This window comes from Vombatus ursinus, unplaced genomic scaffold (assembly GCF_900497805.2).
Source record: "Vombatus ursinus unplaced genomic scaffold, bare-nosed wombat genome assembly UNPS02012319.1, whole genome shotgun sequence".
NCBI lineage: Eukaryota > Metazoa > Chordata > Mammalia > Diprotodontia > Vombatidae > Vombatus > Vombatus ursinus.
Window position 1 is genome coordinate 4230415 of NW_020952097.1, and position 23041 is coordinate 4253455.

General features: G+C 49.4%; 2 protein-coding genes across 2 annotated transcripts in view; one reads left to right on the plus strand and one right to left on the minus strand.

Annotated features, from left to right (window-relative positions):
- The window catches only part of COL5A3 (collagen type V alpha 3 chain), a 33279-nt gene extending 19069 nt beyond the window's left edge, over positions 1 to 14210 (minus strand). The window contains exons 1-23 of the mRNA XM_027857811.1: positions 13920 to 14210; positions 10082 to 10243; positions 9789 to 9984; positions 9507 to 9669; positions 7371 to 7484; positions 6720 to 6872; positions 5658 to 5792; positions 5353 to 5502; positions 4728 to 4775; positions 4592 to 4633; positions 3882 to 3944; positions 3405 to 3479; positions 2777 to 2860; positions 2298 to 2354; positions 2077 to 2130; positions 1797 to 1850; positions 1418 to 1471; positions 1281 to 1334; positions 1138 to 1191; positions 744 to 788; positions 408 to 461; positions 275 to 319; positions 78 to 131 (exon numbers count right to left, since the gene is read on the minus strand). Coding sequence (XP_027713612.1) covers positions 78 to 131; positions 275 to 319; positions 408 to 461; positions 744 to 788; positions 1138 to 1191; positions 1281 to 1334; positions 1418 to 1471; positions 1797 to 1850; positions 2077 to 2130; positions 2298 to 2354; positions 2777 to 2860; positions 3405 to 3479; positions 3882 to 3944; positions 4592 to 4633; positions 4728 to 4775; positions 5353 to 5502; positions 5658 to 5792; positions 6720 to 6872; positions 7371 to 7484; positions 9507 to 9669; positions 9789 to 9984; positions 10082 to 10243; positions 13920 to 14022 — 2013 coding nt within the window. The 5' untranslated portion in view covers positions 14023 to 14210. The remainder of the gene's footprint in view (positions 1 to 77; positions 132 to 274; positions 320 to 407; positions 462 to 743; positions 789 to 1137; positions 1192 to 1280; positions 1335 to 1417; positions 1472 to 1796; positions 1851 to 2076; positions 2131 to 2297; positions 2355 to 2776; positions 2861 to 3404; positions 3480 to 3881; positions 3945 to 4591; positions 4634 to 4727; positions 4776 to 5352; positions 5503 to 5657; positions 5793 to 6719; positions 6873 to 7370; positions 7485 to 9506; positions 9670 to 9788; positions 9985 to 10081; positions 10244 to 13919) is intronic.
- Positions 14211 to 14344: 134 nt separating this feature from the next.
- Positions 14345 to 20908, plus strand: RDH8 (retinol dehydrogenase 8). The gene is made up of 7 exons (XM_027857791.1): positions 14345 to 14490; positions 15898 to 16103; positions 17627 to 17788; positions 18934 to 19113; positions 19383 to 19476; positions 19957 to 20140; positions 20378 to 20908. The coding sequence occupies exons 2-7, from the start codon at positions 15983 to 15985 to the stop codon at positions 20600 to 20602; spliced, it is 966 nt and encodes a 321-aa protein (XP_027713592.1). The 5' UTR covers positions 14345 to 14490; positions 15898 to 15982; the 3' UTR covers positions 20603 to 20908.
- Positions 20909 to 23041: the final 2133 nt, after the last annotated feature.

Below are 23041 nucleotides of genomic sequence, written 5' to 3' on the forward strand. Positions count from 1 at the left end.
CTGAAAAGTCTGAATGACCTCATTGTTCAGTGCTTGTCCATCCCCTCTCCCCACCCCATCTCAAGCTTGTCACATACCTGGGGTCCTGGATTTCCTTGCTGACCTGGAGGGCCTGGCTCTCCCGGGATGCCCTGGGGAGAAAGGGGCAAGGGGGAGTTTAAAGAAGATAATGGAAGTTATTAGGAAAGAGTAGGGTCAGTGAGGTTGAAGGTTAAAGAGGATGAGGATCCATGAGAAGAGTTGGGGAGGGTCTGAGGGAGAAATTAACCCTTACCACATTTCCTTTGGCACCAGGAGGTCCATCTATCCCCATCACACCCTGAGGGCAAAGGGGTGTGAGAATTGAGACACAGAGACAGAGATACAGAATCTCAGAGAGATAAAAAAGACAGAGACAGACTTCTTACCGGTTGTCCTGGGGAGCCTGGGGGGCCTCTTGCACCAATCAGCCCCCGAGGTCCCTGGAAGAGACAGAAGGTATGATCACCATCCCTGTTAACTCGGTTATGATCATCTCTATCTAGATTCAAGTGCAACACACATACACACACAGCAGTCAGTGGCAGAAGAAGACAAAGAGAGAGAGATTGAGGTAGGGATTGAGAATCTTGGCATTGCTCTGGAAAGCTAGGATCATAGTCATGGATTTGAGCCTGAAAAGGCCTTAGAAATTGTCTAGTCCCTCTTCTCTCCCAGTACAATGGGTATGGGGTGATGGGTGTCTCAGGGTTCAGTATACTCACTGGCTCCCCAGCTTGGCCCCTGGGCCCTGGAGGCCCCTCTGAGCCCTATAAATAATTAAATAAATGAATGAATGAATAAGTGAGTAAATAAATAAATAAGTAGATACATAAATGGATGGATGGATGGATGGATGGATGGATGAACAAATGAATGAATGAATAAACAAATAAATAAATAAATGATCCATGAAGATGGGAAGTTGTACCTGGAAGAAAGACTTCCTAAAGTAGGGGAAAACCCTCTACATATATAGAATCCCACCCCTAGCACCGAGGTTATAACCCCAGTCTTGTCAGACTAGCAATAATTCATCCTCTCCACCCTGCCCCCAGACAAGCCATCTAACCTTGACTTCCCCCATACCCAACCCCCAACATTCCTCCCCCATCTTACCTTCTTACCATCCTCCCCAGGGGGCCCTGGCTGCCCAACATGGCCAATATCTCCCTGGGGAAAGGATAAGGGAGAGTGGGCACAGGAAATACATAGGAAGGAAAATAATTCTCCAAGGGGAAGAAGGGTATTGAGACACTCACTCTTTGGCCTTTCTCCCCTGGCAGCCCTGGTAGGCCATCAAAACCCCGGTCACCCTGTTCAGAGAGATATGAGTTGAGCTTTGAACTCTGGGACACTCCACACTGCCTTGTGTGGCTGCCAAATCCCCATCACCTACTTTAGGTCCAGTATCCCCTGGGAGGCCCCGTGCTCCATCTGCTCCAGAGCGACCCTGTAGTCAGGATGGAGAGAGAGAGGGGACAGAAAGGTGAGAAGACATGGCGCTCCTCCCCATACCTTTGGCTACCCTCCTGTCACACTGGCTAAACTGGAGTGGCAAGAGAGAGGGGTGCCTTCAGAGGGCTCTCTGCCCTGTGAGACCTGCTTCTCAACCAGAACTGCTATGCACTCATCTCACTGCAGTGACCAGATAAAAATGAAACAGAAGATTCTTGGGGTATAGAACTAGAGGTCCCTGATCTTCCTTTCGTCACACCATATTTCTAGAAAAGAATGGCAGTGTCATTTAAGGTCAATGAAAGTTCTAGATCATTTACCTGTTTTCCTTCTTTTCCAGGAGGCCCAGGTAAGCCCTGTAGACCTCTAGGACCCTGTAGGAGAAACAAAATGAGACTAGAGGTAGGAAAATCCTAGGGTGCCTCAACTTTGACCCTAACCCCCGGGAGGATGAAGAGAAGGATTCATAAACACAGAGGCCCTAGCCACCTCCCTCAGTCCTTCCACCAAACTAGCTTATTCTTGTACCCTTACCCACAGAAAAGATCCCTCTCATCTTGGTCATCATTGGTCAGATACCAATACCCCCAAAAAACTCACCTGTGGTCCTGGTATCCCTGTTTCTCCTTTCAAACCTGGATACCCAGGGAGACCCTGAACAAGGGTAGAAGAGTTAAAAGAGTGAATGAGCAGAAAGAAGTGACCCACCTAGGGGTGACATAGGAACTGATCTTCCTCACTCATTTTCCCTCCCTCCTTTGCAAGCCTCCTCTCTACCCTCTACCCCGCCCCTCCCATTACAGGTCCTGCCTCCAACTCACCAAGGGTCCAGCTCGACCTGTGAGCCCCACAGGGCCAGGAGGGCCTTGCATGGAGAGCTGGAGAATTGGAGAGGGATATTAATACATCCCCAAGATCCTTTTCATGATCCCCACAGACACCAAGCCACTCTTCCCCAGAGAGTAGAGAGGAATATCATCCAAAGTCCCTCCTGAGCCTCCCCACTCAGGGTTGGAAGGAGATACAGAAGGGACATGTCCCTATTAGCCCATGATGAACCACAACAGCCCTTCCATTGCCATGTCACCCTATTATCTTCTCCAGTCATATCCCCATCTATTATCTCCATGAATGCTTAATTATCCACCCATACCCTCCCTTACCCACTAAGGCCCCTCATTTACCCCAGTTAAATTTCTATGAGCCCCCACTAACTCCACAAAAGTTTCCTTATCTCTTATGGAACTCCTTGAGCCCTTATTCCTCCCATAAGCCTCTCATTACCCACGTAGGCTCCCACCTGGGCTTGCTGTAGCACTGCTCGTGCCTGTGCCTGTTGGAATGAGCTTGGGGGACCCTTGAGGGACTCACCCCCAAATTGGAACTGAGGAGATAGAAATGGTGAGTAAGGGAGGGACCAAAGAGAGACAAGCCTTCCCCAAACCTGTAGGTCAAAGCCCTCTCATAAACACACACATGGAAGGGAAATAAGGGAGCTCAACAGAGGGACAACCTGCTCATGGATTCCCCATTGCCATAGCAATGTTTAAGAATAGGGTGAAATTGGCAAACGGAGAGTCAGTCCACCAAATGGCAGAACCTCCTTCTGTACATACAGTTGGGGAGAAAGGGACAGAGAGGCTACAGAGGGATATTCATCTGTAAATAAGGATCCCCCGAACACACAATGGGGGAAGGTGAAGTGGAACCACAGAGGAGCATCCCACCCAATGAAATACAGCAGAGCCCACACACACAGTGGGGAGAAAGGCAGTTATACCATGGAGGGGCAGCCTCTTCCCTATAGATCAAGGTTCCTTCCCATACCCACGTATACTAGGGAATGTGGAAGACATGGGCCCCCTCCACTATCAGGGCCCCCTCCACTATCTGAGCCCCTTCTAGTCCCATTCCCCTTCCTAACTCACAGGCATCATAATCACAGTTCCAGGGAGACCTCGGATACCATCCACTCCAGGGACGCCAGGACGACCAGCAGGGCCCTGACGAAGAGAGAGGAGATGAAAAGCCATGTCCAGTCAAAGAGATTCATTGAGCCCAAGACAGAATGGTGTGGGGACCACAGGAAGAGAAAAGGAGCAAACAGAAACAGAGTAACATTGGTTGGGGGCATGTTGGAAGAGGGCTTAGAGGTCTTCTAGTCCAGTCCCTTAGCTTTACAGAAGAGAAAAATGGGGCTTAACAAACTTAGATGACTTGTCCAAGATCACATAGGTACTAAGTGGCAGAACCATAATTCAGACCAAAGTCTTCTAATTCCCTGAGTCAGGACTTCTTCCCAGGCTCATTCCCCTTTGGCACGAGGAATTCCAAATCTCCACCTCCCCCCAGTCTCTGAAGTGTCCCCCAAACCTCATCTCTCCCTCCATGCTTGGATTCCTTACCCTTTCACCTGGGTCCCCAGGGAAGCCAGGTGGGCCAGGAGGGCCTGAAGGGCCAACTATTCCCTGTGAGAAGAGAAAAGTAGGAGTTAAAATTGAAAAGATGTCTGGGGTTGAGACTGATCCCACCTTCAATGATTCCCATAGTGACCTCCTTATGCTGACATTCCCCACTGATCATCCATCATTGACCTCCATCACTGACCCCTTTTTAAAAAAAATTATTTTCCAATTTCAAGTTCTCTCCCTCCTTCCACACTGTCCCCACCATTGAAAGGTGAGAAATAGGAAACCCATTAAACATATTAAAGTCATGAAAAACCTTTTTCCAACTGACCCCTCTAGACCCCTCCCTCCCTACCCTCTATCTGAGCCCCATCATTGTTCCCCTTCAATAACTCCTCACCAGGTACTCCTACAATAACCACTGTAACTGTCTCCCTTTCAAGCACCGGCCCCGAGCCTCAATGATCCCCCAAATTCCTTTCAATAATCCCTCTCACTAAACTTTACTGACTTCCAATTCAAAGACAAACCCCTCCCCTCCCCACTAATTCTCATCCAGCCTCCTCTCTGGCTATGTGGCCCTGGATTGAGAAGAATGGAAGTCAATCTGGAGATGATTACTAAAGCTCATTCTGGAGCCAGGAGCTGGGAAGGTGAGATAACAGAAAGGAAAGGAAGAAAGAAAGGGTTGGGGTGTTAACACTCACCAAAGGCCCTGGAAGTCCTGGGGGTCCCTCAAACTGCTGGCCCTGTGAGAGAAACACAAATATGAGCCCACACCTAGTCACAGTGCCCCCTCCCCTGATGTTACCCTGCACCTCATGATTACTGCCCCCTACTCACCAGTTCAATAACTGCTGGCTCCCCTTTCTGCCCTTTTTCACCAGCATTCTAGGATGCAGGGGAAGAGGAAGGGAAGAGGAGACTCAGAATTACAGAGACTCAGAATCCTTCACAAACCCCAACCAGCCCCTCTCCCCCGTTAGATAAAGTATCAACCCTATGGTACCACCATGCTGCCCCCTAGTTAGAGGCCCTGTAACCCAGGCCCTCAACCTTCCTAGAGCAACTTGGGAAACAAGAGTTCCTCCAGAGTTCCCTATTCACCAGACCACTAGGTCTCCCCCAAAGACCCATCACCCAGAATTTTTCAGCCCCCTAAAGTTTTCCATTCTCCCACTGCTTCCAATTCTCCTATGTCCCAGAGTCTTAAAACTTCCCAGAGACCCAAATACCCCTAGAGCCCTCCATTTTCCCCAAATTCCCAATTTTTCCAGTTTCCTATTCCCCAGGGGGTACTTCATCCTTTAGAGATATCCTCATCTTCTCAGACTTCTCATGCCACTCAGAGGTCATCTCTCAGCACCTTTTATCCCTACCAGAGTCTCCTATCCCTCAGAGCCTATCTTCCTAGAGTCCCGTATCTTCCTCAAGTCCCTTACTCCCCAAAGACCTTCCCAAAACTCACAGGAAATATGTAGATCTGGGTCTCTGACCCCCGCTCAGCTGGCCCATAGATGGGGTTCATTGTATAGTTTCCCCATTCTTCACCCCTGCCCTCCCTTGGTTCAGGGAGCTTGTGTGTAGCTTCAGAGGAAACTGACTCATTTCCAGGGTCCTGGTAAGAAGTTACAAGGGTTGGGAGAAATAAACACATCATTTCTCCTTCTGAGCCCAAGTAATCACCTTCCATCCCTCTCTTCCTCCCTCCTTCACACCTGACTCTCAGGTCCTGTCAGCCCCCCATTCCTCCTCCCCAGACCCTGGCCTTACTTTGTAGGTGGTGACATTGAGACTGATTGCCACTGTGGATGTGACAAACGTGACATTCGGAGGGGCAGTTGGGGCCACAGTCTCTGTTTCAGAGGGCAGAGTTAAAGTCTCTACCTCAGGAATGTGAGTGATGATCTGAGAGAGAGAGAGAAAAGATCAGCACATCTGGGGGGACCCACGGCTGCAGGGTCTGGGCAGAGGACAGGCAGACCCACACACATGATATAACACAGGCCAGGAATAACTGAGCACAAGACTGAACACAGGGTAGGGAAAGTGTGGATCTCAGATTCTACAGGAGCTCAGAGTGAGCCCAGTGGGCTGTGCTTATGGGGAAAGGAAGGCTTCAGCAAGATCTGGGTCCTAGGTGGGGGAGGGATGTATTTATATAAAAGGAGGAAGGATAAGGAATTACAGGATAGGTAACAACATGAACAAAGATAAGAGTCAGCCTAACTAGAGAAGGAGGGGACGGGACAGGAGCTCTAGGAGGCACATTAGGGTCATACTGGAGACCTCAGATGCCAGGCTGAGGGTTTTAGATGTTAGTCCTGAGGACAGTAGAGCTTGTCAACAAAAGAGTCAGTATCAACCCTAAGGGCCAGGTGTCTGGGAGTCAGAGACAGTATGTTTCCCCTGGCCCCAGAATAGCACTCAGTGGTCAATCCTGCCCAGTCTGGCCAGAACAAGGGAGTGGGGGTGGGGGACCAGGATCAGACTTATTTCCCCACAATTCCCTGGGGCCCAGGGCAGCTGTTGGAAGAATTGGGTCAAGAGAGGGGAAAGGGGAGGGGGAGGTAAGGAGATAACTCCTAGGCAAAAGGTCAGGACTAAGGAGGGTAGGGAGAGAACTAAAAGGGCCTGGGAGGGCCCAGGAAGGACTCCAGCTATTCCCCACATCCTGGAGGCACCTGGCAGTGACTCTAAAAACCTCTGACTAGCCGCATCTCTTGCCCACTGTCAGTCCCCTCTTAATGACCACTAGTCAGAATTAATGAAAATTAAAGATGGTATGACCAGTCATGGGAAAGTTACAAGTGGTGGGGAGGAGGAAGACTTTACCTGGCCTTCTGGAGAAGTTGGGGGCACTTCTGGTTTCTCAGAGTCCTTGTTTTTCTTCTTCTTGCCCTTTCCCTTGCGGCCCTTGCGGCCCTTTCCTTTCCCTTTCCCTTTCCCCTTCCCCTTCCTTTGGGGAGGAGGGGTATCTGGCTCAACCTGGGTAGAAGGTATTCTGCTCAGGGCCCAGAAGATGCTCCCCAGTAAGCAGCCCTTCTCTAGGTTGGGAACCCAGCCACCTTGGTCACATAGGATCCTGGACTGTGAGCTAGTTCTTAAGGGTCAGCCTGCCCCAAGGTGAGCAATTTAAAACCACTTGCCCCAGGGCAAGGGTCATCCATCCCATGCCAACAAGTCAGGGGTCACCCACTCCATGCTAGGAGAATTATTTATCCCATGCCAGTGCATATGAAGTCATAGGATCATAGTTCTAAAGCTGGAAGGGACTTTACAGGTCAAGTCAAACCCCTTCATTTTACAAGTGAGGAAACTGAAGCCAAGAGAGGTTAAGGCCTTAGTTAGCTTAATAACTAGGTAGCTAATATCTGAGGCAGGATTCAAACTCAGGTCTTCCCGATTCCAAATACAGTACTCTATCCACAGTGCCATCTACTCCCCCAGTCATTTATCTTGTGGCAAAGGCAAAGGTGTGCTCACCCCTGTGGTTGGCGTGGCTGGGGTAGTGGGGGTGTCACAGCTGGGCAGCAGGTTTTCACAGGCCCTGAAGGCAGCCTGAGCATCTTGCAGGATCATAAGCTCCTGGATATCCCCCTGCAAAGAGGAAAGGAAAGGGATGGAAGTGAGGGGAGGGTCTGAAGAATCAGGACCTGGGGTCATCATTGCTCTCTCCCAGACCCCTTGAGAGCTAGCACCTGCTATTTTGGGGGGGCAGGGCTAAGCAATGGGGTTAAGTGACTTGCCTAGGGTCACACAGCTAGTAAGTGTCAAGTGTTTGAGACCAAATTTGAACTCAGGTCCTCCTGACTCCAGGGCCAGTGCTCTATCCACTGTACCACCTGCTTTGAAAGTTGGATGCTACCTCCCCCACCCCAGACTATTCTTCTATCTCATATAGGGTAAGGCTGGGAAAAGATACTATCAGGTCCCCAGTACCAAAGTAGACAGGGGTGGGGGTGTAGGATCCCTGGAAACAACCCTAGGAATAGCTGGGGCTGACTCAAGACTCTATCTACCACTTCCAGGCCCCCTTAGGCTAAGTGTGTGTGTTGGAGCGGGGAGGAAGGTTGAGGTAGGGAGAGAAAGAATGGAATGATTCTTCTGGTCTGTCTTATTCCATTCCATGAAGTTGTGGGGACCGGGGACCTCTATGGAAGGGCACAGCCCTCTCCCCCTACCCCAAGTCAATCACACATATCCAATCTGGACCCAGTCTCTGGGAAAAACTCATACTTCTCCCCGGCCTAGGATGTCTCTCTCTCAACACCCTTTTCCCCCATTCTCACAAAATGTTTTCAGGGAGACGGGGGTCTCACTGATATTTCTGCTCCAACACAAGAGTTCTGCCCTCCATATATATCAGCCCTCAGAGACAGGGAGTCCTTAACATCTTAGGAATTCAAGGTTCCCTTTTGGGACCTTAAAATGAAATGCCCTCCAGTTCCATGTCTCTGAAGCTTCTTAGAAATTCCTATTCCCAGAGACCTTCCTCCAAGAAACTCTTTCAGATCAAGTACTTTAAAAACCTACAGTCTCCTCCAATATTCCCCAGGGATTCCCATCTCCTCCCCATACTTCAGAAACTAACCCCTCCCCAGGTCATTTCATCACCCTTACACAAAGACCCCACCAAAACCAATTTCGCTCCCTTTAGATATCCTCTAGGGATCCCCCCTTCCAGACATGCCATAAAGACCATCTAAGAGATCCCCAGCATCCTCTGATGCCCAGACACACTTGGTCGGGTCAGTGTTTTCCCAGAAAAAAAGCATCTAGATTCTTGCTAGAGGGGCAGATAGGTGGTACAGTGGATACAGCACTGGCCCTGGAGTCAGAAAGATCTGAGTTCAAATATGATCTCAGACACTTACTAGCTGTGTGACCCTAAGTAAGTCATTTAACCCTGATTGCCTCCACCACCACCCCAAAAAAACCCACCTCCAAATAGATTCTCACGAGAGTTCTTCTAGATACTCTCATCCAAGACCGTTCTAGAGAGTTTACCAGAGAACCCCTTGTATTGCCCACATTCCTCTACAGCCCTAACTCCCCAGAATCAAAGGAGAAAATGGAGAGGACAGGGAGCTAGAGAGGAGGCTGGTGGGGAAAAGGCTCTAGTGAAGGACACAAACACCACAAACACAGGGAAGGGGTCACCTTCATAGCCTCACACTCTGGAATCCACCCAGACCCCCTCCCCATCAATAGTGTGGAACACACAACAATCACAATCTCACAGCAGGCTGGGGCTGCACTTTCTCTGCAGCTCCAGGAGGACGCCTCACCCTGGCCCCACCCCACCCACCTCTTTATTCTGAACTGTTAGTTCCCATCTCTGAGGCCTGGACCAAGAATGGGGGGGGGGGGTAGGGGGGGGGCTGAGATCTGGGAGAAGCCAAGAAGAAAGGAGCCCTGAGCTCTCCTGTAGAAGAGGAGGTGTGGCTTTAGTTCTCCACTCAGGTTTTCTGTCTTGTCCTAGCTTTGGGTGGATTAGGGCCCCAAGGGTCAGGATCTCCCTTAGGACTGTCTGCATAATCTACCCCCTCCCCACCTCCATTTTTCTCTATCTCTAGATTGTCATTGTCCCCTGGGTCCCTCCAAGGTCTCTACCCCTACCTGGAAGGCCTCTTCTCCAGGGTCCTGTGTCCCCAGCATAATAAGGCCAGCTGTGCTGACAGGGGTCAATCTCTGCCACCCCCAGCTCACTGGGGGCTGTGGTTCACAGTCAGCCACCAGAGTCACTGTCCAGTTGTCTACACTGACTGCCACCCGGTGCCACCTGGAGGGAGAAGGAGTTCAACCTTGACATGCAGGTGGGAAATGCTGCTGATCCCTCTTTTCTCAAACTTCCAGCCCTTCAATCTGAGGTTAACTGATCCGAGCTCCAGATGCACTCACCTGCCATCCATGAGATCAACTGTCGTGGGAAGCAGACTGGGGCTGGGGGGGTCAGATAGGAGCTGGGTTGGCTGCCCCACTCCTAGCCCCAGTTGCCTCACTCCCCTTTCATCATAAATGGACAGGAGGACAGCCTGACCAGATGAATAGCCCCTCAGGGTGACCAGCAGGGAAAAGTTCTCTGGAAAGTGACCAGCTGGGACAGTGGGAGAAGATAACTCAGAATTGGGCCTCCCCAGATGGCCTTGACTACCTCTCCACACATCCTCCCAGCTTCCCCTCCCAGCTCTTACCTGGCCAAAGTCGCCCTGTGGGGACACTGAGCTGGCTGGAGTTTCCCACCCAGAACGCTCGATCTCCTTCTGGGGACCTTTGGGGGCAGAATCCTAGCACTTCAGGGACCTTGGCTCTGCCTCCCTTGACTCCCAATGCCTGAAGCACATCTACAGGGTTAGCTGAAAGAACAAACCACAAGGTCATGGGTGCTGGGGCGAGACAGGGGCTGAGACAGCCTAACTCTTCCCACATATTGGTCTGATGCTGGGGAGCTGATGTTTGGGAAGGGAAAAGCCAGGATTAGGAGTTTGAGAGGCAGGACATGGGCCTGGGACACCATTTTCTCTGCTCCTACCACCCCCACCCCCAGCTGTTCCATCCTGTTAGGCCTTTGGCTCTAATCTTTTTTTACTTGGTCTTTGGTGAGAAAAAATCTGACCTAGTTTTAGGATGAATCAAAAGTTCCTGGCCTGAGCCCCAGAGCCTGACTCTGTCTTTTCTCCCCCAGTCCCAGCCCAGGGCCCCTGGGCCCTTACAGCTCTCACCCTTGCTCCTAGTCAGGCTGTAATCTCAGCTCTTCTCTCTCCTCTTCCCCTGGGGTCCTTACCCCTCTTACTCCCTCTGGCTCCTGATCTTTTCCCAAGAAACAAGGGGAGGGGAGCCCAAGGGAGAACATATATGCAGAGAATGTACATTCCAGGTTTGTTCTTCTTGATGTGTCCCCTCTGCACATACACACACAGAGGCAAGCTGGCAGCATAAAGAGACCAGATGTGGAGCAAATGACCCCCTCACCCAATGTCCACAGAGCCATCTCCCACTGAGAAGCACGCATTGGGGGTGCTTAATGACCATCCCTCCCCAGTCTCTCAAAGTAACATAGGTACAGGAATGGAGGGAGGGCAAGGGACAGGTAGGGGAGGGATATGATTATGGGGGGGGCCTTATGTAAAACAGCCCCCACCCTGGGAAAAGCCAAGTAGTCCAAGCACAGAGACTAAGTGAATCCAGATGGGCCCCTCCCTTTGCTGCAGAGCAGCACTGAGGAGGAGCAGGGGGCTTCCCTTGGGCCCCCCCCACCCAACCTCCTGTCCTACTGACCTTCTGACCTGAGATTCTTGGCAGAATCAAGATTTCCACAGAATCTGCCATGATCTCACTCCAATCTCCCAGCCCTGCTGACTTCATCAAAGGGGAGGCAGGATTCCCCCCCCAAGAAGGGGGAAGATTGAGGGAGGGGTTTCCATTGGACCCTCAGAGCTTCCACCCCCCACACATACACACACTATAGATCCTTCTTTGGTAAAGTTCCACATAAGACAATCTTCTCTTCCCCTTTCTTGGGACTCATAAACTTGTCTCATCAATTGTCTCTCCCTGTGTGTATTTGTGTTTATTTTTGCCTTTTTTTTTTAAACTGATTCTGAATTTCATAGCCTGGCAAATAACTGGACTGTCAGGAAATGGGATCTGGGTTAGAGCCTGTCCTGACTCCTACCCTTCAGTGTGTGTGAGAAGGATTTGGAGGGAAAAGGGGAAGGGTTAGTGTCAGGGCTCCCTTTGGGGGTAAGGGTTGAAACAGGGGCTGGGACTCGGGCTCCCTGCTGACCATAGGCATCACTCCCCAGGGACCGTCACTGGCCCATAGTAAGGGAAGAAATACAAGTGGTGATCTAGCCTCTCTCCCCCATCAGCCCTCCCACAACCATTCTACTTAACTGCCCCCTCCTCAATCTTTGGGATGGGAGTGTGAAGGGAGCAAATACTTTTGAATTGCTAATTCTAACAATTCCTGACATTTGTAATTTTTCCTAACATCTAACCTAAATCCCTCCTGTTTCCATTTCAGGTTCTTCCCCTTTCTTCCTTGGATGACTTTTCTAAAACTTATGGCAGTATCTGGTGCTCTCTCTAGTCTTGGAGTTAGCTCATTCCTTCCCTTTTCCCCAGGCCAGAGTGACCAAAGACAAGAGGCCTTTAGTCCTAGAGGATGGGGGCGGAGTTGGCATCAGTGGCCTCTCTCCTCTCCCCCATTCCAACTCTCTGCCAAGCTAGGGCCTAGGGAAAGAATGAAATGGGTCTGGGGCAATTACAGAGCTCAAGGTCTTCTTTATGGACATTGAAATACTAAGATGGGTTAGCTCTGGGGAGCAAAGGGACTTCCAATGACAGATGTGGGAGAAGGGCTGTAGCCTTCCCAGAAGCAATCAGGACAGAGTACTTCAGAGTCACCTCCCCTTGAGGAATGCTTGTTGTAGAGGAGGGAATGGGGACTCCTTCCCCTGGGGGTAGAGAGATCCCCCCCCCCATGCCAGATATGCACAGCTGCCTATGCGTCACAGTCGCTGATGACTCACTCAACCCAGGCCTAGCGCCACCCCGGGGGATGCTGAGAAATTAGAAAGGAAAAACACTATTAAACTGGGTCGCAGCTGGTGGGGGAGGAGAAGCTATCTGCCCCCTCCAACCCAGCCCCTGAACCCAACCCCGCCCCTCCCCTTCTCCCTGGGCCCTGTCCATGGTGCTGAGCTGAGCGGCCTCAGGGACCGCCCAGGAGCCCCTGTGTAGGAGGAAGCAGGCGGGGCGCCCAGGCTAGGGACTCCAGGCAGGCGGGCAGAGCACCCATAGTCAAAGGAAGCAAATGGGATTGGAGTTTGGAGAGAAAGGTGGAGACATGGGCAAAACCACTCTAGGGTAGGAAGGATGACCTGGGAAGCAGTTCAGACCCCCAGGGGGCGCCATCATCTCCCGCTTTTACTCTCCTCCCCCAAAGCCAAGGGATGGGCAGAAGCTAAAGAGATAAATCCTCTCTCAGCTAAACTTCTTCCGCAAATACTCACGCCCTTCCCACATCACCACTACCACAGACACAGATACAATAAAAATAACAGATTTATGCAACATAATTACACACAATTTCCATACACAATCTCACTCATATTAATACAATTATTGTTGTTCAGTCGTGTCTGACTCTTCGTGACCCCATTTGGGGTTTTCTTGGAAAAGATACTGGAGTGGTTTGCCATTTCCTTTTCCAGCTCATTTTACAGATGAGGAAACTGAGGCAAATAGGGGTAAGTGACTTGCCCACGGTAGCACAGTTAGTAAGTGTCTGAGGCCAGATTTGAACTCGGATCTTAATTAATTCAATCACTGATACATAATCATTGTCTCTCACACACCCCCAATACACAGTGTCATACATATACACGCACCCCTTTATCACACATATAATCATTAAATCATACACTGAGACACATTTGTCTCCAACCGCCACAGAATACATACCCACCATTCAAACAGTACCAGCCTCACACACAAACACGCAATCATACACCCAGACACTTGAGCACTCTCACAATGCTACACAATGCTACAATGCACACAGTGCTGTGTGTGACAATCACAACCACAGACACAGATACAATGGTACGAAGATATAAGATCAGAATCACACAATTCAATCATTATCCTACGCTCAGACTGACAAACCACAACTCCTACCATAACGCAGTGATACAGTCACACACATACACTGACACACAGTCACTATTCCACTTCAAACAAATAGCCACAATCACACACAAGACACTCAGACTCTAATAATCGCGATGACATAACAGCTATTATACACATAATTGCCCACTATTGGCAAGGAACGACACACTGCAGTTCTTAATCTATCTCACGCAAACACACTTTCATTTCCCCCAGCCCCACCCAGGCACTGGGAAAAATTCTGGGATTCCCTTCCCTTTCTCTCTTCAGGACTTGGGTGTGTAGGGGGTGGGGAGGAGGTTTTTTGACGTGGGAAATCCACTCACCCTCACTAGCCTCACGGGCCCCACTTACCTATTCCCCCTTGGGGCAGTTGTATCAGGGAAGTGAGGATCAGGAAGAGGTCTGCCCAGAACCTGGACCTGCCCCATTCTCGGCTACCAGTCCCAGTCCTCATCCTCAATTCCAGCCGGCCCCGGCCCCCGGCTCAGCTGTATGCCGCTATCACCAGCTGAAGAACAGGGGGATCCTCCTTGCTACCAGCTGGGACAGGTGGGAGAGGTGGGGGGAGGGGATTCCTCTCAGTGGGGCTCCCACTTCAAACTTAAGGCAACTTCTACAGACTTCTGAGCAGAAACTTGCCGGAGCCCCCGCCCCCTCTGGTTCTGTCCCGTCCCCACCCCACCCCAGCTCCCGGGCCCAGCCTGGGCCGGGCTGGGCAGGGCGGGGCCGGGCGAGGCGGGACGGGGGCGTGCTCACTTGGAACTCTCCCTGGAGGAAAGCCGGAGTTGGGAAAATTTTGTCCAGAGACCTAATTGGCCTATTCTAGGGAGGCTGGAGCCGGGCACCGACACTCACTGAGGGCTTGGAGCTGGGGCAAGGTTATTCCAACTCAAATCTCTCCCTCCGTCCTTGAGAGTTTGAGGTAGGCAAACCTAGAGTAATTTGCGCCTTCTGACGCCCCATCCCAACCCAGGGCAAGTTTCAGCACATGTGTGTCTGGCTCTATTTCTCTGTACACGTGTGTGCTTGCGTGCGCACCCGCGCGTTTAAGACCCGTGCTCCGTTGCTCTTGAGTCTGGGGTTGGGGTGCCCCTGGGGCTGGTCATGCTCTGAACATAAGCCCATACGTAAGCTTCTCGGTGGAAGTACCAAAAGACCTGGCTGGAGGGAGGAGGGCCGGCACCCTGAAACAAGAGAGAGTCGGAGTGGGGAATGCCTGCTCCATTTCCAGGCAGAAGGGGCCCGGACACTGAGAGAAGGGTTAACCCCTTCTTTGCTGGCTCTCTCTTCAAAAAACAAAGTATTTTTGTGTGCAGGGGTGGGGACTGAGGGGGTGAGTCTGACCCGAAGTCGGAATGGTAGAGGATGGGGCTGATCCTGCTCACCACTACTCACCACCAATAATAATACTTAAGAGGCCTCTGGCGCAAGTCTTCTGATGGAGCGTCAAAAACATTTCCAGACTCAGTAAATCATGTTGTTGAGTCGCGACTCTATTAAGTTTTTTCTTGGCAAAGATAACTGGAGTGGTTTGCCACTCCAGTTCATTTTATAGATGAGGAAACTAAGGCAAACAGGGTCAAATGACTTGCCTAGGGTCACGTAACTAGTGGTTGAACTCGGGAAGATGAGTCCTCCGGACTTCAGCCACAGAATTCTATCCACTCGGCCACCTAGCTGCCCTCATACCGGGCCAGTAACTTCTTATATCTAACCTGAGTCCCTGTAAATCTTCCAACTCCTTTCTCTCCCTCTGTTTTTCTCTGTGTCTCTGGCTCTGTCAGTCTGTCTCCACGCCCCTCCCCCACTCTGCCTGATATCTGTACTTGAGCCTTTCTCAGCCCAAAGTCAGGCATCCCTCCTTCCAGTGGATTAGGGGCCCCAGAAATACGGTTTCTGCCTGACTCCCTGAGGTCTGTGAGGCAGAGAAAATGAGGATGGGAATGGTTCCCAAAGCTCTCAGTTCTTAGGATGGTAGCCTAATAAGACCATTAATAAGGCCATTCAGACAGAAAATGGACATTAGGGGTCATCTAGTCTTACCGCTTAATTTTAAAAACAGGAAAAACTGAGGCCCAGAGATGTTAAGAGATCTACTCAAGGTCACACTGATATCAAGAGTCCTTTCTACTCCACCACACCTCCAAGTACATTCCAATTGTCCCCCATTTTTTCCTTTAGATTCAAGGGCTCCCTGTGCTTAGTAGTTGGAGGAGGTGTGGTTAGTTACTCTCGTCCTTCCTGTCTTCTCTATCTCCCTACCTGTCCCCCTCCCTACACACTCTTAAGCCTTTGGTTCATTAGCCCCTGTGTTATCCTTGTTGCACAGGGATCATGTGATCTTGGAAGAAAGGAGGGGAGTTCAGGCATGACCAGACAAACAAGGATGATCACATGACTCAGAGAAGTCAGACATGGCAAGAGCTGAGGGCCCAGAAAGACACCCCAGGACTGTCCTGATCACCGGTTGCTCTTCAGGAATTGGTCTACATCTGGCTGTAAAGTTGGCCCAGGACCCTCAACAGAGATACCATGGTAAGCAGGGCAGAGGGATGGGGGTGGGTTTGGGACCCCTTCTACTGGAAGATGGAGCCCCCAGTTTTAGGGATAGGAGACCGAGCCAGACATGATAGCCCGTACACACATACAAATGTACACATAGAGGCAGACGTGCAGAAATACACAGACACACAGACATAGAAATACAATTCAATTTTTAGTGATACAGATGCAGACATGTTGACACAGACACAAAGATTCATCGGCACAGATGGACACATTGACAAAACCATTTACACAGACCCTCTGTCTTCCTTTGCCATTACTTCTCTCTGATCCATTTTGTCTACATTTTCCAAGGAAGTGAGGATTGAGGAAGGACGTGTCATGGGGATCTTCCTCACCCCAGGCTTGAAGAACCCCACCTCCACTCCTTACTGCATCTTCAGTTGTCTCCTTTTTCCTGCTTTCCCTCCCTCCTCACTCCTTCTAGGATTATGCCTCCAGGACTAAGCCTCTTACATAAGTATAACCTTGGACATAGTCCTTCATATGTCTTCGGAGGGAGGATCTGGGGAACCCTGGCAGCGCCCCCCCCTTCTAGGTAGCCCTCTCAATTACTCTCACTAGATCTGGTGATCCCACAGATGATCCCACAATCCCTGGATCCCCAGATCAACCTCACCCTCTTCCCCCCTATACACAAATCATTAGGGCCCAGAGGGATCAAGGGTTGGTGTGAGCAAAGGAGCTATTACTCAAGAGAAGTCTTTTGTTGAATGGGGAGAGGGGGAGGTTAGGACTTGAGGCCCCAGTTGGATTTCTGCCAAATTGGATAAAGCCTCCTCCCCTCTCCTCCAGCATCAAGTTACCCTTACACAGTAGACACACAAACTCTTAGGAGAGAGGCAGATTAATGTAGTGGATAGTGCACTGGGTTAAGAGTCAAAAAGATATGAGTTCAAATCCAGCCTCAGACATTTATTAACTGTGTGACTCTGGGCAAGTCATCCAACTTCTCTGTGCCTCAGTATCCTCCTCTGTAAAATAAGGGGGCCCTTCAAAGGTCCTTCCAGCTCTGTATCTATGAACTGGAAGAGATGTTAGACATCATCTTGTCTAATCCCCATGTGAAATGTAATTTCCAAAACAGACCCAGAAAGTGTTCATCTGGCCTTCACTTGAAGACCGTCAAAGACAGGGAGCTCACTACCTCCCAAGGCAGCCCATTCCTTTTTTGAATAGCTCTAACTATAGGGAAGATTTTCCTTATACTGAGCCAGAATCTGCCTTCATGCCATGTATGTACCTTCCATTCTCTGATCCTACTTCTGTATGTTTGTAGACATGCAGTACATATAAAGCATGTGTGGATCAATCATGTATTAAGCTCCAATTATATACACACAGATACATAGATATACACTTGTGTACACAAATGTACATGCACACTAAACCACAGGGGGCAAGGCAATTGTCCCATAGAAGGTGGGGGATATGAGGGGGCAGGAAACTGTGCTGCTCCCCTACTCTCAGTGCTGTGCTCTTGGCCAGTGTAGTGATCGCCACCATGCGGGACCTGGGGAAGAAGGAGAAACTGGAGGCTGCAGCTGGTGAGGCTCTGGGCCAGACATTGACTGTGGCACAGATGGATGTCTGCAGTGAGGACTCCATGTCTGCCTGTCTAAGCAACACTGAGGGAAGGTCTTTGGATGTGCTAGGTAAGACAAACCTTTTTCAGGCTGGCCTATCTAAGGAATCAGCCAGTCCATCTCCAGCCCAGGCAAAGGTAGAGTGAGGATAGGTGAGAGGAGTAGAGGACTCTTTCCTTCACCCTCTGTAGTGGAAAGATGGTTGGATATGGAGACCGAGCACTTGGCATATTCTGGCTATTACTCACTACCTGTGTGATCTGGGGCAAGCCATCTCCCCTCTTTTGGCCTCAGTTTCTCCAACTGTAAAATGAGGGTGTTAAACTAGATCAGGGGTTCTTTTTTTAAATTCTATTTTATTTTATTTTCAGTCCTGAAGTTTCTCCCTTCCACCTCACCTGCCCATTGGGAAAGCAAGAAAAACAAAACCCTTTATAAATATATGTAATCAAGCAAAACAAATTCCCACATTAACCATATCCAAAAAAAATATACTTCCCTCTGTACTCTGAGTCCATCACCTTTCCTTTTGGAGATAGATAGTATGTTTTGTCAAGAGTCCTCTGAAATTTTGGTTGATTCTATTGTGTTATAGATCAAGGGTTCTTAACTTGGGATCCAAGGACACCCCCACAGACTCCAGGGGGTCTGTGGATAGATTTCTGAGGGTTCAGGAACTTGGATCAGAAAAAAAAACATAATCCTATGTATTTTATGCATTTAGAAACATGATTCTGAAAGGGAGCTCCTGGCTTCACCAGACAACTGCTTAAGGGGCCATGATATGAAAAAAGGCCCTTCTAGCTCAAAACCATGCTATCCTACCATCTTCTTAGAGCCATAGACTAGGAGTCAAAAGGACCATGTTCTAGCCCCTACTCTGCCACTGACAAGTTGTGGGATCTTGGCAAGTAATTTTCCTTCCCTTGGCCTCAGTTTCCTCCCCTGTAAAATGAGAGTGTTGGCCTAGTTAATCTTGGCTCTTTCCTCTGTTCTTGTGACCCCTCTGCCTCCCTGACTGCTACCCCCAGGCAGCAGTTACACCTTCTCCAGGTCTGTAGTTAGTCCCTCCCAGGTCTCTTCTTTAGTTCCAAATTGGGATGGGGAGTATGGTAGGGGCTGGGGCTGGAGCTGGAGCTGTCCAGGGAGAGGGAGGGAGGGGCCAGGTTTCATCCTCAACCATCCTTAGTGTCACCCCTTCCTACTCCCTTCAGTAAACAATGCAGGTTTGGGAATTGTAGGGCCCCTGGAGGGCCTCAATATGGCAGACATCAGGAAGGTCTTTGAAACCAACTTCTTTGGGGCAGTCCAGCTGATCAAGGCTGTGCTGCCCAGCATGAAGCAGAGACGTAGAGGCCACATCGTGGTGGTCAGCAGTGTCATGGGATTGCAGGGTAAGACTCCCTTTCCCACCTCTGGGATCCTCTACTTTGGGTCCTGCTCCTAAGTAGGAAGATAGCCCCACTCAGATCCATCCATTCGATATCTCCCTTTACCCAAATCCCACCCGGGAGCCTTGCCTACCTAAAAGTCCCTAATTCTGAGGGAAGAAATTGAGGCCCACTTACATACTCCCAGGGCAGGGGCAGGATCAGGGTGTGGGCTTCCCTAGACACCCATGGAACCTGAATACACTCTCATCCTGCCATGCCTCCCTTTCCAGGTGTCGTATTCAATGATGTCTACTCAGCCTCCAAGTTTGCATTGGAGGGGTTCTGTGAGAGTTTGGCTGTGCAGCTTCTGCAGTTCAATATCTTGTGAGATGGGGATGACACTCAGGGTGGAACATTCTGGGGATCTGAACTCCAAGTGGGAGACCTGAGGGGAGAGAGGAGGATCTGTACCCTGAGGAGGGGAGGAGCTGGGCCCTGAAAGGGGCCAGTGGGGAAAGGAGTCCTGAGGGGACCGCTGGGCTATGAGGGGATAGGAAGGTCTGGACTCTGGGGGCAGGGGATTGTGGGAGAGAGAGGCCTACACTCTGAGAGGATGTCCTGAGGAAGGAGTGGGTGATGGATTCTGAGTGGGGAGAGGGCCTAGACTGTAAGGAAAGGAGTCTAGGGTGAGAAGGTTTTTGTGCATAGAGGGTGTCCTTGACTATAGTGTCCTCCTGGGGCCTCTAATTCACTGAATTGCTAACCCACAATGAAACTTTCCAAGATGAGTCCTGGGGGCAGGCAGTCATTGGAGAAAGGCTTTATGGGAGTCCAAAGAAGTCTTAGGCCTTCGTTCCTCCCCAGTGTGTCCTTAGTGGAACCAGGGCCAGTGAACACAGATTTTGAGGCCAAGTTAGTGGCCCAGGTCTCCAAGGCTGATTTTCCTCACACCGACCCTGACACCTTGAGCTACTTCCTCGATGTTTATCTCCCAGCATCCAAAGATATTTTCCAGACCCTGGGCCAGAGCCCTGAGGATGTTGCCCAGGTAGGGAGATGGAAATCTTCATCCCTCCCAACACTCTCTTCCTCCCCCATTTCACCAGTGAAGCTGTGGAGCCAGGCATCCCTTGGGATGGGGTTGGCCATACCTTCCACAACAACCTCTGACCCTAACAAGGCCCCTGACCTCCAGTCCCCTCCTTCTGTTTCCATGTCCCTCATTCTTGCCTCTTTGGAGGCTCAGGAGGTTTTTGCCTAAGAGTCAGGAACCTACTCTTTCCAGGCCATTGCCCAGGTGATTGGCTCAGCACAGCCATCCCTTCGCTATCAGACCAACGCCCTCTATACGCCTCTGACTGCCCTGAAGTATGCTGACCCTTCTGGAGACCTCTCCGTCCACACCTTCTACCGTCTACTCTTCCGCTGCCAACCCCTTTTCCGGTTCAGCCTTTGTTGTCTCCGCTGTCTCTCTGGGAACTGTCTCCGGCCCAGGGTCACACCCATGTGAGGGGGGCCTCACACACGTTGGGGGTTCAGAGCCATGTGAAGAGGACGATGTGTATGAAGAAGGTCATACACATGTGAAGAAGTCACATGTATTCGGGGATATGAGTGACCCACAGCCAGACCCCCTCTTCTCAGTCTTTTCAAGAGATGAACCTCGAAATCCTGAATTTATAGCCCCTTCCCTTGGTGGGTGCTTATTCCTGGGCTCTAGTCTTGGTAGTAGCCAGTTCTTTACTCTAGCCTTCCCCTCACCTACACACTTCACTATGAATTTAGTAACATTTTGCAAGTGAATTTGTATTTTATTTTATTGGTATTTTTAATTTAATATTTTATTTTTCCTTAATTACATGGAAGAACAATTTTTAACATTTGTTTTTTTAAATTTTTGAGTTCCAAGTTCCCTCCACCTTTCCCTTCCTCCCTCATTGAGAAGGCAAGCAATTTGATGTAGGTTATACATGTGCAGTCATGCAAAACACATTTCCATTTTAATCATGTTGTAAAAGAAGACAAAAAAAAGAAAAATAAAGTTTAAAAAAGGTATCCTTTGATCTGCATTCAGACTCCATCAGTTGTTTCTCTGAAGGTAGATAGCATTTTTCATCATGAGTCCTTCAGAATTGTCTTGGATCCCTGTATTGCTGAGAATAGCTAAATCATTCACAGTTGATCATCACACAATATTACTGTTGCTATGTACAATGTTCTCCTGGTTCTGCTCATTTCACTTTGTATCAGTTCATGGAAGTCCAGCTTTTTTTGAGAGTATTCTGCTTGTCATTTATATCATAATCCTATACCACAACTTGTTCAGCCATTCCCCAAATTGATGGGCATCCCCTCAATTTCCAATTCTTTGCTACAAATACTTGTGTACATATAGATCCTTTTCACTTTCATTTTTCATCTCTTTGGGATACAGACCTAGTAGTGATATTGCTGGGTTGAAGGGTATAAATGGTTTTATAGCCTGATTTTGTATTTTATTGCTTACACCAGCATCTACACACAATTAAGCACATGGTAATCCATATATGTGGGAGACAAGTTATTTATTCGGTTTATAGAATGTGTGTCTGCTTTTCTGTCACATCGAGTCATTCAATGAGAGGACTGAGAGTTTTTGACAGCTTTCAAAAATTGGAAGTCTGGCAGAAGACTGGAGTGAAGGTTTCAACCTTTGAATATTGTACATCCAAGCTTATTTCTGTGTTTCGATTTCAACACAGCAGGTGGAGAAAATCCTCAGATATGTAGTGGGAAAAGGCTTCAGGCACTTTACAACTTACCCAAACAGTTGTGCTTTTGCAGAATAAATGATCCAGGTACTTTTGTGGGAAGATTTCTTTTGAAGAACTTGTGTGAAAGGTCTAGCTCTTTTGAGGTCTTGTTCTTTTGATGCTAGATCTGGAAGTCTAACATTATCAGCTCTAAGGTAGAGGACGTGTCCTCTCCACAGCAAGAGCTGTCTTACGTAGGCATAAGAGTAGAGAGATAGACAGAGGGGCAGGAGTCCTCTTCTGAGTGTATTGGATCTACGCATATGCCACCAGAGCTGAGCTTGAGCTTCCTGGCCCCTGTCAGACCTGCAAACACATCACTGAATAGAGATTGTCTGCCTGCCTGGTTCTCTGCACAAGCAGTATCAGAGTGACCTGGGTTCTCCTTGGCGCTCAGCTTCTGAGTGCCTTAGGAACAGCCCAGATGTCATATCAGCTAGAGCAGAAAGTTTGAAGATTATCAGAGACAGTTCAAAAGTTTATCAAAATGTCTCAGCCCCCATCCTCTCAGGATCCTTATCTTCTTCCCAATTCAAGTGACCTGAAAGGGACTGTACCTCCCATCATAAAGTAAAACTCAATAAAAAAATATTTATTGGGTGGAATTAATAAAAAAAAATACAACTCTTGAATGACTGGCAACCCATTGCTTCTAGGTAGGCCTGTTATCCCAATTTTGTGAGTGGGGTTACTTCTACTAAGATCTAAGCTCTTAGCTTTGCCTTTCCCAGGAAACATAGGGTCCTAGAGGCTCCATGTGGAAGAAGGCTGTCAGGCAACCTTACTATCTAAGAGATAAAGAAAGGAAAACAGGAGTTTTGTCGTGTGCTGGATGGTGAGTCCCACCCCAGTGCCTACAAGGACAGTGCTTATTTCTTAGCCAATCATCAGGTGAAACCTGAGGTCTGATGGTCACCCTGAGGTCTCTCTAAAGTCTTCCACATGTTCCTTTGTTGCTCAGGAGCCCAGAAATTAACACTGTAGTCTCACTGCCCACTCATGTTGCATTTTCTGACATGTTTTCTCAGAAATTTTGCTAGTAAATTCTCACACACACACTCCTATACAGTGACTTCCCCTGCATCGGCCTTCACCTGGCACCCACCATCTCTAGCACCCCACTATGGGTCATGGAGCTGCACTGCCCAGCTCACCTG

Coding starts and splice junctions, on each gene's coding strand:
- RDH8 (XM_027857791.1), top strand. CDS start 15,983: ATGGCAAGAGCTGAGGGCCCAGAAAGACACCCCAGGACTGTCCTGATC. Junction 16,104..17,626: donor CCCTCAACAGAGATACCATG/GTAAGCAGGGCA, acceptor TGGCCAGTGTAG/TGATCGCCACCATGCGGGAC. Junction 17,789..18,933: donor AAGGTCTTTGGATGTGCTAG/GTAAGACAAACC, acceptor TACTCCCTTCAG/TAAACAATGCAGGTTTGGGA.